The sequence below is a fragment of the Rhinolophus sinicus genome, chromosome 1 (assembly GCF_057876585.1).
Source record: "Rhinolophus sinicus isolate RSI-liver-muscle chromosome 1, RSI-T2T, whole genome shotgun sequence".
Taxonomy (NCBI): domain Eukaryota; kingdom Metazoa; phylum Chordata; class Mammalia; order Chiroptera; family Rhinolophidae; genus Rhinolophus; species Rhinolophus sinicus.
Genome location: NC_142501.1, coordinates 117,481,712 through 117,499,064, shown reverse-complemented (window position 1 = coordinate 117,499,064; position 17,353 = coordinate 117,481,712). Strand labels below are relative to the sequence as shown.

At 38.0% G+C, this 17,353-nt stretch overlaps 1 protein-coding gene across 2 annotated transcripts in view; it reads left to right on the top strand.

Annotated features, from left to right (window-relative positions):
* The window catches only part of ITGA8 (integrin subunit alpha 8), a 165,973-nt gene that overhangs the window by 43,005 nt on the left and 105,615 nt on the right, over positions 1-17,353 (top strand). For both annotated transcript variants that reach the window (XM_074324800.2, XM_074324799.2), the window contains 3 exons: positions 4,112-4,155; positions 5,563-5,619; positions 7,944-7,996. In XM_074324800.2, coding sequence (XP_074180901.2) covers positions 4,112-4,155; positions 5,563-5,619; positions 7,944-7,996 — 154 coding nt within the window. The remainder of the gene's footprint in view (positions 1-4,111; positions 4,156-5,562; positions 5,620-7,943; positions 7,997-17,353) is intronic.

Below are 17,353 nucleotides of genomic sequence, written 5' to 3'. Positions count from 1 at the left end.
CAATACCTGACACATAAAAGCACTATTTAAATATTGGCCATAATAAGGACCTTTGGGTTAGGGACCATCATAGACAGAATTGAATAGCTATCACCTTTATAAAGTCAGATCTTAAAATCAATAATTTAGCAAAGGAAAGTGCAAAATGTGCCAAGTAAGTTTTAAACATGGAGCTAGGCTCTTGTTGGAAAGCTTTCCAGAAGAGCACACAGTTCTCACCCAGGGAAATTAATGATGATACATGACAACTCATCATGTGGAAAGATGGTAGAAAATTAGAATTTTCCATCGGATCTCAGAATATCTAGAAAATAGATACAAATTTTAAGTGATTTGCAGGTCTCTTAAAGTAAAGGCACTAGCAGAGTTCATGATCTGTTCATCAGAACACTCCAAGTCCAAGGATGCCCATATTCACTATTTACTTACTTAGACAAGAAGGAATCGGAATTCTATGAAAAACAGTGAGCAACTTGATGTTCAAAGATGAGAGATTCGTAATACTGGATCCTTATAACTCTTGGGGGGACTTCATGGCATTTGAACCCCTAGTAATTATATGCAAAATTTTATATATGCGTGAATTTTTCTGGTGAGAAGATGCATCACTTTCATCTAATTTTCAAATGTGCTCAAAAAAGGTCCTCCATTCTCATTTTAAAATGAGGTGTGGTGAGCTAAGGCCCAAGAAATTGATCTTTCCCTAATGAATCCTAGGAAATTCATTTAATATGATGGGAAAAAAATATTGATTTTGCTGCCAGCTCTTGAGTTCTACTGCTCACTAACTATGTATGGTGACTGAACCTTTCTAAGCCTCGATTTCCCAACCTGCCAAAAAGGGACAACTTTTGAGAGGTTCAGTGAGGGAAATATTATAAAAAAACATGGCACATTGTCCAGTGGGTAGAAGACATTCAATAAACCCTGGCTTCCGTTCTGAGTCTCACCAGGGGGGTTGATGTCCACATCATGTATTTTGAGGCCAGAGATCTAAAACTTTCCTGCACATACTTATGATATTAAGAGACCTCTAAAGGTTTTGCCACGAGTTATTGAAATGGTTCTAAGAACAGTCTCCTATTTTTCCTTCCCACTGAATATTTAGGCAGATGAGTGACAGTTCTCCTAACTTGCTTCAGATTCCAATCAATTTACTGGCTCGATCATTTTTAAACAGTTATGAACACTTTTAATCAATATTACATTTAATAACGTCTTAGTGTCGTGGCCATATTAAATTACAGACTCCAAAGTTCCTGAGTATGATGATGGTTGATGTGTTTCAAAGAAAACATCAGTGTTTGTGGGATGTGAGATGTAGTAGTTGCCATGTATATCAAATGGCATAATTTCTCTTAATCTTTCCTGGTTGACAAACTGGTTGAAATCTTTCCTGGTTGAAATCAAGCAACTCCATTACTTAATTCCTAAAAAACAGATTACTGAAAACCAAGCAGTGTGCTACCAATTCTAACAGCTTTCCTGACCACCTATCCAGATAGCTTAGTTTTTCTGAACCCCGTTTCATTGTTTAAGGACTCACTTCCCCTTTCCTCCTGTTGCTACAGTTGAACTGTCCATGCTCCTATTTAAAGCTAATCATTCCACTTTGCACCAGATCCCACCCCTTTTGTGACTCAGAGATGCGACTCTAGCAATTCTTGATTCTCTGTCTCACATCATCAGTTTTTTCCCTTCTTATGGGATCACTTCCACCAACATACAAGCACACTCTTATTTCTCCCATATTAAAAAATCTCTTATCCCACTTTCCTTTCCAGCTACCGCCTGTATTTCTCTGCTTCAAAACAGCCCTCACTGTTCTCTGCCTGTATCTCTGTCTGCTAGTTCTGCAGCTTCCCTTCTCTTAACGTCACTCCTATTAGAACAGACCACTATCCCTCTAGTGAAACTGCTCCTGTCAAGCAAACCAGAGGTCTCCATGCAGTTCATCTTCCGAGACAAACAGGAGCATTTGCCAGAGTTAATCCATCCCTCTTCATTTCTTCCCTTGCCTTCCCAGACACTGGCAGCTCCGTCTCCCTCTGTTTTACTGGTTCCTCTCTAGTTTCCCTCACCTCATTCACGTGTTCCAGGGTTAAATATCTGGACTCTTTTTTACTCTTTGAATTCTCTTTGGATAATCTCATCCAGTCTCACTTACTTCTCCAGCTTACACTGAATTCCAAGTTCATGTATCCAGTTCTCCACTCAACATCTCTATCTGAATAGCTATCCTAAACTTAATGAGCTCGTAACCGAGCTTAGGTCTTCCCACTGACACATGCCCTACCCTCCGTCATCTCCGTTTCAGTAAGTGGCAATGCCAACCTCCCAGTTACTCAAGCCAAACACCTTGAAGTCAGCCTTGAACTGTGCTCTTTCTCTCATACCCCATCTATATCTTACCCATGAGCAAAGCCTGCTAACTAAACTCTCAAAATAAGACCAGACTCTGACCCTGTCTCATCTCCTCCACGGCACCTACGGATCCAAGTCCCCATGGGCATTATTGCAATAACTTCCTAATTGGCGTGTGTGTGCTCCTCCTTGCCCTCCTGTGTTCTACCCTAAACCCAGCAGCGAGAGTGGCCCTTTAGAATCAGACAGCAGATCCTGTCATTTCTTTGCTCCCAATGATGTCCCAACGCATTCAGTCTAAAATCCAAGTCTTCACAATGACCTAAAGACTCTAATCATTAAGCTACTAACTACTTTGACCTTGACTCCTACTCCTCTACCTCTCAGTCCCTCTACTCCAGCCACCCTGGTCTCCTTACTAGCCTTTGAATACGCCAGACACACGTGTACCTCAGGACCTTTGACTCATTCCCTCTGACTAGAACATATTTCTCCGCAATCTCCGTAATATTTACTTCCTCACTTTCTTCAGTCTTTGCTCAAGAGTCACCTTCTCTAAGTCCTTCCGTGACCACCCTAATAAATCACAAGTCCTTCTTCATCCCAACTCCAGCAATCGCTGTACCACGGTACTGCTTAGTTTTCTCCACCAACCTTATTGGCTTAACTGCTTCTTCCAACTAGAGGATTGGCTCCATGACAGCAGGCAGTTGTGTCTGTTTTGTTCACTGCATATCCTGTCTGCCTGTAAATATTTGTGGTTTAAATGAGTTAATTTACTATGGACAAGTCCAACATCTAACCCCAAAGGCGTCCTCTCTGATTATTAATGGTAACCTCAGGAGCACCCAGCTCTGCTGGAGTTCGGCACACCAGGGAGAGCTCCTGATGGAATTTGTGCTCTCTCCTCAGGGGCAGGATTGGAGGAAGAGGAATTGAATCAAAGGGGGCTCTCTTCCAGGCCCTTCTTCTTTAAATTAAAATTTTAACCCCAATGAATCAAAGAATAATTTAGGTTTACAGAAACAAGAGCTGGAATGATCTTTGATAAACAGCAATTCCAGCTCCTACCTGTTGAAGGTGCCTGAAAAAAATTAGGTTCAGTGACTTATCTCAAGTATACAGCAGAGCCAAGGATCAAAACCATTGCTTTCTGAATCTGGAGCCAGATCTCTGTGCCTTGGGAGACGCTGCCGCTTTCCACCAGAGTTGTTTCCTGTGTGTCTATAGTTGATTAATTGATGCTTCCTTCTGGGGGTCACCTTGGCTGCCAGGTTGTGTCCTAATTCTGCTGCCAACAAACAGTTCCAGGGGCCAGACTTGTATCACCTAGGCTATGTGGCTTTTCCTTACGCAATCGAAGCTGTTTTAACATGGTAGTGTGACAGGAGCTGTTAGTATTTACATTAGTACTGAAGATGTCATCACGATAAAAACTGGAGTAATCAAGGTTAGAGGTTTAACCTACAAATCACACACAGACCTGAGAAGCCAGGCGTATGTTCTGGAGGCAGAAACACATGGAGACTGGTGATGGAGACTGGTAAATCTCAGAGTTTGACTTTTGGTCTTCTGTTTTCTATTGTCTATAGCAGAAGCAAAATCCCATGCAGGCAAAACCATGACTTCAAACTTCCAGCTTCCTACATGATGTACTCATTTAAAAAGCACTATCTTTAACTGGTTTGTTGTATAGCTTTAAAGTATATGTGTAATTCACCTTCTAAATAACAATTTTTCTCACCAGAATTGGTTGCTGGAGTTCCAAGAGGAGCACAGAATTTTGGATATGTGAGTATGAAGAATGCACTACTGGATATTTTCTTATGTATGCAAAGAAATGTTTTGTTTCATACAACTTTCAAATCTTTTTAAATGCCCTTTAATAGCAAACCCTAATGGATCCATGCCTATCTCCTTCCAAAAAGAGGCCCGATTTTTTTGTTTTTCTGATCTAAGTGTGAGATCAGCTACATAATCAGTAAGACCCGGTGTCTAATGAAAATGCAGGGCACCTTGTTCAAAATTATTAAGAATTTCAGGTCAGTGATAGCTGGACATTAAACCAAGGGCAGGGTTCATCTGAGCCTGGGGCCCGTTTGACTGCACAGGTCACACACCCATGCAGCCAGCCTACCTTTGTACATAATCTAGGAATAATTGCAGAGGATCCCATTGTTGATGGGATCAACACGTTAATATGTCTTCTATGGTAGAAATGATAAAATCAAGTGTTATTGCCCTAGGGCAGGAGTTTTCCTAGGGCTGCCATCACAAATTACCACATACTGGGTGGCTCAAAATACACAAATTTATTCTCTCAAGAGGCCTGAAGTCTGAAAGCAAGGTGTCTGCAAGGTCACATTCCTTCCAGTGCATCTAGGGGAGAACCCTCCTTGCCTCTTCCCACTTCACACAGCCCTGCCTTTCCTTGGCATCCGGCAGCTTAAACTCCATTAGTGGCTTGGTTTTCATATGGCGTTTGTCCATCTGTATCCATGTGTGTCCTCCCTTTTCTTACAAGGACACCAGTCATTAGATATGCGGCCCACCCTAAACCCAGGATGATTTTATCTCGAGATCCTTAATTTATTTCAATTGAAAAGACCCCACTTCCAAATAGAAACATGGAGTATTCAAACCCACTATAACTAGTTACCACACAAATAGGAAAAGAAGATAAATAGGTTTATGGAAAGAAAAACTTTTGAAATAAAAATATTTTAAATATTTTCTTTTCTTTTTTAATTCTACAAACCTGGTAATATGTACAGAGTTGGGGTTGACAGAATAGAATTTAAAGGAATAATTGTGCTATGTGAATAACATTAAAATTGCATTTTTTGCAAAGAGCCATAATCTCCAATCTCTCACAGTAGCATGTGCACAAAAATCCTGATTAGATCAATTAACTGACCATCAGATTAACTGCTCTCAGTATTCTTGAATTCAAATATTATTTCTCCACTTCAGAGTAGTAAGCATGCATTTTGTCTGAAAGGATCCCAGACTTAACCCTAAACAAAAAGTTCAACTGGATTCCTTTAAAGATCATTCTCATGGCCTTACATTTTTATTTTATATATAGCTAACCATTTATCAATCTTCTGCAAAATTTAAAAATGATTTAAGTTATTATTATTTTTTTCTCCAATGCTATAGCAAATAATGTAACCTATCTAATTTCTGTAATTTCAGGTTTCAATCATTAACTCTACAGACATGACCTTTATTCAGAATTTCACTGGTGAACAGGTAAAGACATTTTAATATCAAATAATTACTGCCACTAGGTACTAATAGCATATAGTAATACTTATATCATTTATTCGTTCATAAAATAAAATATTTACTGTGCACCTACTATGTTCTGGAAGCTGTTCTAGGCACTGGGAATAAAACCAAGATCCCAACTTTCATGCCGCTGGGAAAGGGAATTGGGGAGAAGACAATAAACAAACAAATAAGTGCCCATGATAATTTCAGGTAGTGGTAAATCATAAATAGAGAATATGATTCTTAAAAGCCAAAATACCACTAACTGCTAGGATCTGAGAGGGACCCCGTTATATTGCTGGGATCTGAGAGGGACCCCGTTATATTGCTGGGATCTGAGAAGGACCCTGTTATATTGCTGATATCGGAGAAGGAGCCTGTTATATTGCAGTCCTGTATGTAGTGTACGTACTGGTGAGTTCTGGATTCCCGCCTTCCTCTGAGAAGACACAGGCTTCTCGTAGGTCCCACTAGTGGTTGAATCAATGGGCCTGGGCACTGCCTCCCTTCCTCACTGTGACTGGAGCCCTCCCTTGATCCTAACATTAAACGAGGTTGACAAGCTACCTGGTTCTGCTCCCTGCCTCCCAGTGAGGAAGTGCTCCATACTCAGTCACTGGCTGAGGTCTTATTAAGAATGGGCCAACTTTCTGAAAACAGGCTTCTGTCACTCTCCTGATGTAACATGGCCTGGGGTCACATTCATCAACTACCCTGCATTTCCCTGGGTATTGTGACCTGTGGAAATTCACCACATTTCTTTAACCAATGAATGTGGTACTGCCATCTAAGGGAGCCAATCGTGAGTTGAATTAGTTTCTTTGGGCAACCAATTTTCTCTCTTAGCTACCAACCCAGGTTACGGAGCTTCTAGCAAGTCTCACATTTTAATCTGGCCAAGTTACATCTTGGCCTTCTGGATTATGGTATGAGATACTGAAAAATGCTCAACTGTTAGCGAGAGACATAAATTTGGAATAACACATTTGTCAAGCAATTTTGATTAATAGAGTTTTTCAATGAACACTGAACATTTTTTACATTCCTCCTCTTGCCCCCAAAATTGGGGCTTTAGTTTATCCATTATTCTGCAGTTTCAACAAAACATTTAACGATGTCTCTCATGATACTTTTGTGGTAAATATGGAGAAATAAGGCTGGGATGATAGTGAAATTGGATGGATTTATGAACTTTGAACATTATTCCCAAGTGGTGATAATTAATGGTTTAATTCATTAAACCATTTGGCAAGACTTCTTTGCTCAGATTCACTTTACATTTTTTAATCATTATAAGCTTTTTAACACTGTTAAATAATTTGGCCTTTCTATAATTTCTCATCCTCAATGCCACCTAGTTCTGCCATCTTGAACCTCAGAACTTAATACATCATAGATGAAATTCCTCTGAGTAAAGGCCATACAACACTACACCAGGAGTAAGAATTTCACACAATGTATGTTTGGAATAGAGAAAAGAGGTGGGGGAATTGAATTATTGTGCAACACTTGTTAACTCATGTATTCGTTCTCTGCAGAGAGTACTGGCAGCTGCTTTAAGCAAGGCCTTGGTCATGCAGGGCCGACGGAAGGGTGAACAACACAGACCAAAGTCTCTGCCTTCTGTGGAGCACTCTTTCTAGCGGATTGTGGCTGATTGGGCACTAAGTCACTAAAGCATTGGATGGCAGAATATGGAGACAAAAAATCTTGACAAGCTGAAACTATGGGCCAAATCAGAAAAGATTACAAATCTTGAAAGCATAGGTTGAAAAACAAAAATTTAAGAGCTAGAATACGGGAAAGATGATGGCACTCTGATTAGTTACACTCAGTGTACTCATAGGTTCGGATGTTTTCTTTGGTATCTCTAAGAAGGAGGGGCCCAGGATGGTGAACCAGCTGAAAATATTTCCATATGAGATTTCGTGTGGCAGTGGAATTCGATTTATTCTGTGAGGTTCAAGATTGCAGAAGTAGGCAGAATTAAGGACACGTAGTTATAGACAGATCAGTGTTTAGCAAAGAAAATTCTAATAACTGAGACCACAAATTGAATGGGCTGATTGTTGAACATCTTCAAAGGGTGTCCAAGCAGACGTCAGGGGTATCGAGGGGAAAATTATGCATTGGGTCAAGGGTTAGCCTAAATGACTCCAAGACTCTGTCCACATCCAAGAGTCTGTGAATTTAAATGCACAAATGTGCTGCAATGAGATTAATCTTTCAGGAAAAATTGAGACATGAGTATAAAAGTGATATTTTTAACACAAAGTATGTCCTCTTATGGTTTTCCTTTGCAGATGGCATCTTATTTTGGATATACAGTTGCTGTATCTGATGTTAACAATGATGGGTAAGTTAGTGAGAGCTTCCTCACTTACCATGTATTATACTCATCCATAAAAATGTTATATTTCTTCCTTGATGAAATACATCCTTCTATACTTCCTCAACAAGATAGAGGCTCTCTTGTTTTAACGTTTTTTTCTTTCAGAGCAACAGGATACATCTACTAAAGAATCCTCTGTCATCCTAGTTTATGTCTTTACTGAGATTTTCCAGCAGTTTTCTACTTCTAGAAAAGGACTATTTTACTTCATGTTGTCTTCAATTTTATGAATTGAATAGTCCTTAACCATACAAAATCCACAGCTGTTGAAGAATCTGCTCATCTGTCTCTCTTCACCCCCTAGCACATGATACATTCATTAAACATTTGCACATAAATAAGTATTTTTTTCTCCTGACATTGCTTTAACCAACAGACTAGTAAACACCCATAGAAGGGATGAAATAATAATGCTATTTTTTAAAGACTATATCAGTAAATGACAATTGAGCTTGGACCAAACAAGATGATAAGTTATGGTTGTGTTTGAGTCATTACTTCAACAATAAATTATTATTAAATATCTCTTTGATTCACTAAAAGCACCTAACTGACAGATAAAACAAATGACCAAATAAGAAAACTAATAAATTGAGATGAACTGATTATCCATCCAATTAATATTGTTGGAGCACTTACTAGGTACCAGGCATTGTTCTTGGCGGCCAGGATATAGTGGTGAGTAAGGCAGGACAGTTTTCTCCTCTCACAGAGCTCACATTTTTGTAAAAAGCAAATACCTGAGGAACCCTGACTGTGTTCCAAGATACAGGCTAAGTACTTGAGGTTCATTATTGACATTAGCTGTGACCTGCGTAAAGCTAGAAATGCACTTTATACGTCACACGGTGGCATATGATTAGAGATACATTTAGTAACTTTTGTACCTTTTGGAAAATACCTTTTTGATATTCTTTCATTGAATGTGTATTTCCCAAGTATCTACTATACACTAGTACAGTTCTACATGCTGGGATACAGCAGAGAACAAAATAGAAAACCCCACCCTCATAAAGGTTGTATTAGAGTTGGGGAGGTATGGACGCTACAGACAAAAAATGAACAAGTCAAGTCGAGAGCGTGTTAGGTGGTGATGAGCACCATGTAGGAAAAGAAAGAGGCTGAAAACAACCAAACTGTCCTTCGACAGGTAAACAGATTAATGAACTGTGGTACGTGCTGGCAATGTAATATTTATTCAGTGCTAAAAAGAAAGGAGTTTTCAAACCATGAAAAGACATGGAGGAACCTAAAATACATATTACTAAGTGAAAGCAGCTAATCTGAAAAGGCTACATACTGTATGATTCCAACTATAGGACATTCTGGAAAAGGCAAAACTATGGAGACAGGAAAAGGATCAGTGGTTGCCATGGGCTGTGGGGGAGAGAGAGATACACAGACGGAGCCCAGAGGGTTTTTAGGGCAGTGAAACTGTCCTGTATGACACTATAATGGTGGGTACATGTCATGCATTTGTCAAGAGCCATAGAAGGTACATCACCAAGCGTGAACCCTAATGTAACCTATGGACTTGGGTGATTATGATGGGTCAGTGTAGGTTCATCCGTTGTAACAAATGTCGCCGTCTGGTGGGGATGTTGGTAACGGAGGAGGCTGTGCATGGATGCTAGAGAGGGAGCACATGGGACCTCTCGGTACTGGCTGCTCCAGTTTGCTTTGAACCTAAAACTGCTCTGAAAAATAAAGTCTATTAACTAAATTTGCAAGAACAAGAACAGAAGGGGCATAGGGACCATGGGGAGGTATATGATTTTAAATCAGGTGGGTAGGGAAGGCCTGGATGTTAAGCTTACAACTGAGGAAAGACACGAAGAAGGTGAGGAGGCAAGTCACGATGATATATGTGGAAGAGTGTTCAAATTCCTGGAGGTGGAAGCTGCTGGCATGATCTAGAAACATCAAAGACATAAGGAGAGGTCGCAGTGGGCAGCGGGTTCATGAAGGTTTATGAGCACTGCTTTCCCTCTAAACGGGTTTATCCAGTGCCACCCAGACTCCACCCTAGATAGATGAATCTGTTTCCAAGAAGGACACCTCATCTCATGAGCCCCTGGACAATTCTGAGTGAGGCAGTGGCTTGCTCCACCTTTGGTTTTAGCAGGTACGCTGTGTGTGCAGGGTCTCGACGGCCGGAGGCCTTCCGGGAGCCCGTTGCCATAAGCCAGGTGAGGCAGGACAGAGGCTTGGACCACAGCCATAGCAGTGACAGGAAGTAGAAGTAGCCATGCTCTGGAGAGATTTCAAAGGTATATTTGAATGCCAACCTTATCCTAGAAGCAGATAATTTGAAATCAAATTGCTTTCATCTTCAGCTGCCTGGGTTGTGAAAAGAAAGTAACCATTAGGACCACCACTCACCATTTCCAACCTGGATGAACTGTATTTGTCATCAGAGTCTTTTAGTAATTTAGGAAGAAAATTGCTCAAGAGGAACTTGAGTCCTAAACTTGGCATGTTGTCCAGATTTAAGAAGCCTATTCTTTAGGGAAAACAAAAAGTCCCACAGTGGCCTCTGGAATATGCGCAGACATATTTTTCTCAACAGATGGTGACACGACAAGGCCAAGGGCTTTTCCCTGGAAGCCACAGAACATTTTCTAGGACATAGATTAACTCAGTATGTTCCCTTCCATGGTTCACTCAGTTTTGAATCCTTTCAACTTTCCCCCAGTTTCACAATACGCCCTGCAGGGCACTGTCTCCTTCCTGAAAACACATGCATTTTAGTCTATAGCAAAGTTTTGTGACAATGTTTATAGTACTTTTTTTTTTGCCATGTTAAGAAGAAAAAGAAAACTTGTGAGAAAAGAACCTCATTGGTTTCCTGCCGATCAAAACAACATGGTAGTAACAAACACAGGAATTTTCCAGTGATAATTTGGTCTTTTTTGATGTTCTTAAAAATTGCTATGCACGTTATTTCTTTCTTATTAGTCAGTATATTCTGAATTCTTTAGACTGCATTGAAAAATACATTCATTATCTTAATATTGCTATTTTTAAAAATAAAGTGCCCACAGATTCTCAGCCTGTATGTAATTTGCTGTTTTAAATTACTTAGATGCTCCATTAAGGTCCTAGTAGAAGAGAGTGTGCTATGAAGCCACTGAGAATCTTTCATCCCAAATAAATATAGACAACTCATGTGAAGACTGAGATTACGATAATGAAGATATAATCTGCCATTGTCTTTGTAGCACTTGTGTTTCTAGAACAATCACTTGATATTGTTGGCTTTCAAATAGACACAAATGGGGAAAACATAGCCGCTTGTGTTTCTGGGATTATACTTGATCCCAGGATGGGGGCTGGAAAACGACTAGTAACAGTGACAGCCAGTGTCCTCACTGCCCTGGATGGGTTCTCATCCTCAGGGAAAGTACAAAACAACCCATCTGGGAAGAGACGTAAACCTTCAGTCCCTCAAAAATCTCAGCAGAACAAGAAAAGAATTGCAGTAGATCAGGTGTGTGGCAGTGACTTTTCCTAAACTCCAGGATGACTCCATGTCAGACACATGTGGCCTTGTTCTGAGAACATGGGCTTTTGTCATTCTCAATTTCTGACCAGGTTTGCAGCAGAGAGCCTAAGGTTACATGGGATTTGCAGCAAACATGAATCCTTATGTCAAAGTTTTCCTGGATATATATATTTGGTCTCCCCAGTTAGCAGTTTCAAATGCAGATATCTCTATTCTCCAATGAAACTATTGTTGAACTTAATATGGCTATTAAGTAACACAATTTTATCATGTATGATTAGCAGACAATTTTTTTTCCTTTTAAAGTGTCTTCATGCAAAAGATGTCTCATAACATATGACGAGTCATACTACAATCCCGTGAAACTGTCTAAAATTCACCTATAAGGAAACTGAGGCACAGAAGTCAATGAATTGCCCAAGATCACACATTAACTAGGGGAAGGTCTTGATTAGTTCCTGGACCTTCTGCTGATTTAACCAACACATTTTGTTTTTTCTATTTTTCTCTATATACAGAGAATTCTTTACTAAGCTCTATAAAATATATAATTTCAGTCTTCAAGGGTTTATCATCTGTAACTGCTAGGAATTTTCAATCTAATGAGTAAAATAACCGGCATGCCTCTCACTTACTTTTAAAAGTTGGGAAATGGGGTAAACTACATAGTATATTTGGAACTGAAGAAATCCAGTAACCTTTTTTATTTTTCATTTTTATTTTTTAAAATAAAAACTGTTTATATTTAAGGTGTACAACATGTTGCTTGACATACGTAGTGAAATGAACTACGTCCAAGCTAATGACTATATCCATCTGTGTAATCCATCTATATCCATCGCTCACATAGCTACCTTTGGAGTGTGTGTGTGTGTGTGTGTGTGTGTGCGTGTGTGTGTGCACACATGGTGACAGCTTCCGAGATCTACTCTCTTAGCAAATCTCCAGTATACAATACAGTATTGACTATAGTCACCATGCCATACACTAGATCTCTAGACCTATTCATCCGATATAACTGCACCTGAGCACCCTTCCCCCACATCTCACCTTTCCCCCACCTCCCCGCCCCTGGTAACCACCGTGCTGTTCTCTGCTATTATGGATTTACAGAGATAAATACATCACAGAGATAGATAGCTAGATAGATGATAGATAGATAATAGATATAGATAGGTGTTGTCTAGCTACATCTATATATACACATATGTAAAACATGTAGTCTATATATGTATATACATAACATATACATGTACAATACACAGAGATTCCAATAACCTTAACTAAGGGTTATAGTAGAAGAATAACATATGAGTATATGCGTGTTTCATGTGTTCCAAGTGTTTTACTGTATTTTGGCTGTTCGTAAGAATCTACATTCCTATTTATTAAGTGTGAATTTTATCAATTTCCATTACTTTTATAAGCAAGGTCTTACTTCCACCTTTTAAAAATATAAAATCACAATGTCAAAGTTATTTCACCCAAAGAACATTAAGATTGTCTTTAATGATGCTAAAAAGAACTGACTATTAAAATAATTTTCAGTTACAGTTTTTAGTGTCATGGCATATAAGAAAAATCAGTTTGTTTGATTATATTAAAATAGCCACACTAGAACTAATCATTATTCTGTACACCTGAAACCAATATAAAAAACTAAATTTAAAAAAAATCCACACTTGTCTGCTGCATTTTACTGAGTCACTAGTTATAATTCATAAATAATTTTACAGAGTCTGTAACTGCTACATTTTTTTTTTAAATTAAAGTTTATTGGGGTGACAATGGTTAGTGAAGTTAGTAGGTTGGTGCAAAAGTAATTGCGGTTTTTACAATTATTTTTAAAACATTTTAAACCACAATTACTTTTGCACCAACCTAATATCTAGATTTCAGGTGTACAATTCTGTATTACATCATCTATAGATCACATTGTGTGTTCACCCAGAGTCAGATCTCCTTCCATCACCAAATATTTGTGGAACTGCTACATTTAAAAAAAAAATTTCCAAAACATTTTCTAGGTTTCCCACATTTATCAGTGATTAAGGAATTATCAGTGAACATTAATTTTATCCAGCAGAGTTCAGTACTAGAATTGAGATTTAATTCCCATTTTCACCCCCAAATTCCTAATTTCCAATAGCCTTTTTTTTTAGTAGCCTGAATCTTTTCTTTTAAACCCTGGACCTGAGTGGATGTTGTGCAGCGACTCAAAATAGGATTAAGTACATCGCTTGGCTAGCTGAGTGTTTACGGTTCAGAAGTTAGGACTCCCCACGTTTTGTGGGATTGAACCAGACTTTCCTTTCTCCCGCCAAGAGATAATTAAGTGCTATTGTCCATGAGGCTACCTAGGGAACATTCTTTGACAGCATATGTCATCTTCTCTATCCATTAAATGACAAAAGCAAGCTCCCTACAAATGCTCCGAAATTTCAAGATCAGGGGAAAACAGAGAAAAAGATAGTGCCATTAAGTAATGCAACCAAATAAGTAAATTTGTGGGAATGTTCACCTCACGTTTTTTTATTTTAAAAAAGGTCTTCAGATATTATGAGTATATCCCAAAAGTTTAGACCAAACAGTTGCATGCATGCTGGTTGGTGGTTGGTATTGTCAAGCCTGTGCCTGTTTTGAAAATGTAAACAAAGCTGGTGAAATTCACGTCAGTTTAGTTATCTTAAGATAGCCAGAGCTACAAACTCTGTCAGTGTAAACTCTGTTAGGAATTTTTGGACAAACTTAACAACAAATGGAGATGGTGTTTTTCATCTTGAGCCTAAACAAGCACATCTGATTTTTTTCTAATGGCTTTTGAAAGTTATAGTATTTATACGATTTCCGAAATTCACAGAATTACAATTTAATCCATTGGACTGTTTCTAGCCTCTGGAGGGCCAAAAAGAGCTAACATTAAAGAGATTTTTAGCAGTTAGTTAACTTGAGAGCACTTTTGAAAAAAGTGATTTGAAAGGAAGCAGCTTTTGGGTGACTATGTTTTAGCACTAGATTTAGTCCAAGAATTTTCTCTCAAACAGGAGAGAGCATTATGACTGAATAAGTAGGAACTCTAGAACACTAAAACATAAAGAAACTAAATTTAATTGATTTCTATATTATAATTGATAGGCTATATTATTTCTTGCCTATCATAAGTAATTAAGTTAATTAGATATCAACTCTAGTACACAGTTTTCTAATCTATATTGTTTCAATAAATAACTACATTCTGAAAATTAGTCAAGAGCATTAACACGCAATATGTACTATTGGGGAAAAAGAAACATAGAAAAGTTTATATGTTAAATCAACACATTAACACTATTTGGCTACAGAAAACTTGAATTCAGATTCTTCATATTGAATATTCTCATAGGTGGTATCTCTCACCCTCTCTATTCATTATATTTATGCTCTGCTTTTCAGGAACATATTTATAATGTTTCTATATCAAATGACATGTGAAAGATGAGAAATTGAGTCTTGCATGGTATTATTAGAGTAGATTTAGATATACAAAAGAGACACGAATAAAACCTGTGTGAAAGCTACACAGAGATTTAATGTAGACATTTTAGATAAAATGAAATTTAGTATATATATTCTATTTTTATGAAATCCCTTTAAATAATAACTTAATCTCATCCAAACCACCAACATGACCCAAACATAGATGATTTTTGGTGAAAACCTGATCATTATAATTTCTTCATCAATGTTCTTTAGTTAGATAGATAGATAGATAGATAGATAGATAGATAGATAGATAGATAGATAGATATACAAATATATAGATATATGGATATATCTATATCAATCTAAATCTCAGCCAATCTATTACTATGTAAAGAGTCTCGTAGGATGGCACCCAGCCTATTCCACAACTCTTCTATCAGAAGGTCAGTGAAAATAATTTTTACTAATAAATATTTAAAAACTTTAAACTTGAATTGGACATCCTCAAGAAAGGGAAGGATTTGACAAATTTTGAAATAACCTAGTAGTACACATAGCCTACTGCAGTGGTTTTTTCAATGATTTCTTTGCCTCCCGGTCCTTAAGGAATACATTTGACATTGCAACTTAATACACATACACAAAACTGAAACAAAAGTTTCATGGAACAATATTTTCTTGGAAGCTTATTATGTGTAATGCATTCACTCTGATATTTTCTATTGTATTCTATTTCATTTCTTAAAATTGCTTGTCAAGACCCATTAAATTTATTTCACAATCCACTAATGAGCTGCAAACCGAGATTTAAAAACACCAGCCCAAACAATAATATACATTGTGCCTCTTAAATGGTATTGCTAATGTAAAAAATATTGACACTAAGTGCAAAGAGTTCTACAAGACACATTGTACCAATTGCATCCAAGACAGTTATTGTCTCTCAACCTTATGAGAATACAATTATAAATTAAGAACAAATGTCTTTCTCTCTCTCTCTCTCTCTTTTTTCTTTTTGGCATGTAGAACATTTTAGAAGACTTACACTTCAATATCTAGGGACATGTATTTCTAAAAAAAATAAATCAGTGCTGTTATAAAATACTTTCAGAATCCAAAGACTCCTTGGATTTGCTAGTGTTCCACAATGATAGGTCAACTAATTTTCCATTTCTAGGACTCGCTGTTGGCAGTGAGAAATGTAGTGAACCAATTGTGTCAGTCCCATGTCATTGTTCAGAGACCAATTATATGACATTGTCCTTCCTATATAGAATGAGAAAATGGCCCTGCTCAATCTCTGCAATACAGAACTAGGGATTTTAGACATCTTTCAGCTACAAGGCAGCAACATACACAATCCAGTGTTTAACAAATGCCTCTTCATACAGGCAATAATAATATCAGAAAGCAAGGCAACCAGGTTCCTGCAAGGCAGGAAGGGGAAAAGGGAATGCATTTTGCCTTTTCAACAGGAACTCTTTCTGTTTGCACTGTTATAATGTAAACTATTGTGTATTCCCATCAATGGGTTGCCCAATGCCTTCATGATAACTATCATTTATTAAATACTATTGTATAACCTGTGTATATGTGTGCACATCTGGAGGCAGAGACAGACAGAGAGAAATCTTACGTGATATAGCTAACGAAGTAGCCTATTTCTATCTTATCCACATTTTAGAGCTAATGTAGCATGTTCAATAGGACACAGCTAGTTACTGAAAGCCAGATTTTAAATCTAGATCAGTAGGATGTAAAACTCATGCTATTCTCATGTCATCTGTGCTCAACTTATTTTTCCAATTATCTTTTTTTTTTTGCTTGTTTGTTTAATTAATAAACTTTATTTTTGGGGGGCAGATTTGGGTTTACAACAAAATTGGGCAGGAAGTACAGAGAGTTCATACAAACTCCCCATCCCCTCTGCCCTCAGTTTCCCTATCGTTAACATCTTGCATTGGTGTGGTACATTTGTTACCGCTGATGAACCCACACTGACACGTTACTAACTAAAGTGCATAGTGTACATTAGGGTTCACTCTTTGTGTTGCACGGTTTGTCGGGTTTTACCAAATACATCATGTTGTGTACCCACTTGTAGTACCATATAGAATGCTTTCATGTCCTAAACATGTCCTGTGCTTTACCCGTTCATCCTTCTGCTCACCCAACCCCTGCCAACTACTGATCTTTTTGCTCTCTCTATAGTTTGCCTTTTCCAAAATGCAATAAACTTGGAATCACAGAGTATGTAGTCTTTTCAGACTGGCTTCTTACACTTAGCAATTGACATTTAAAATTCCTCCATGTTGTTTTGGGGCTTGATAGTTCATTTCTTTTCATCGCCAAAC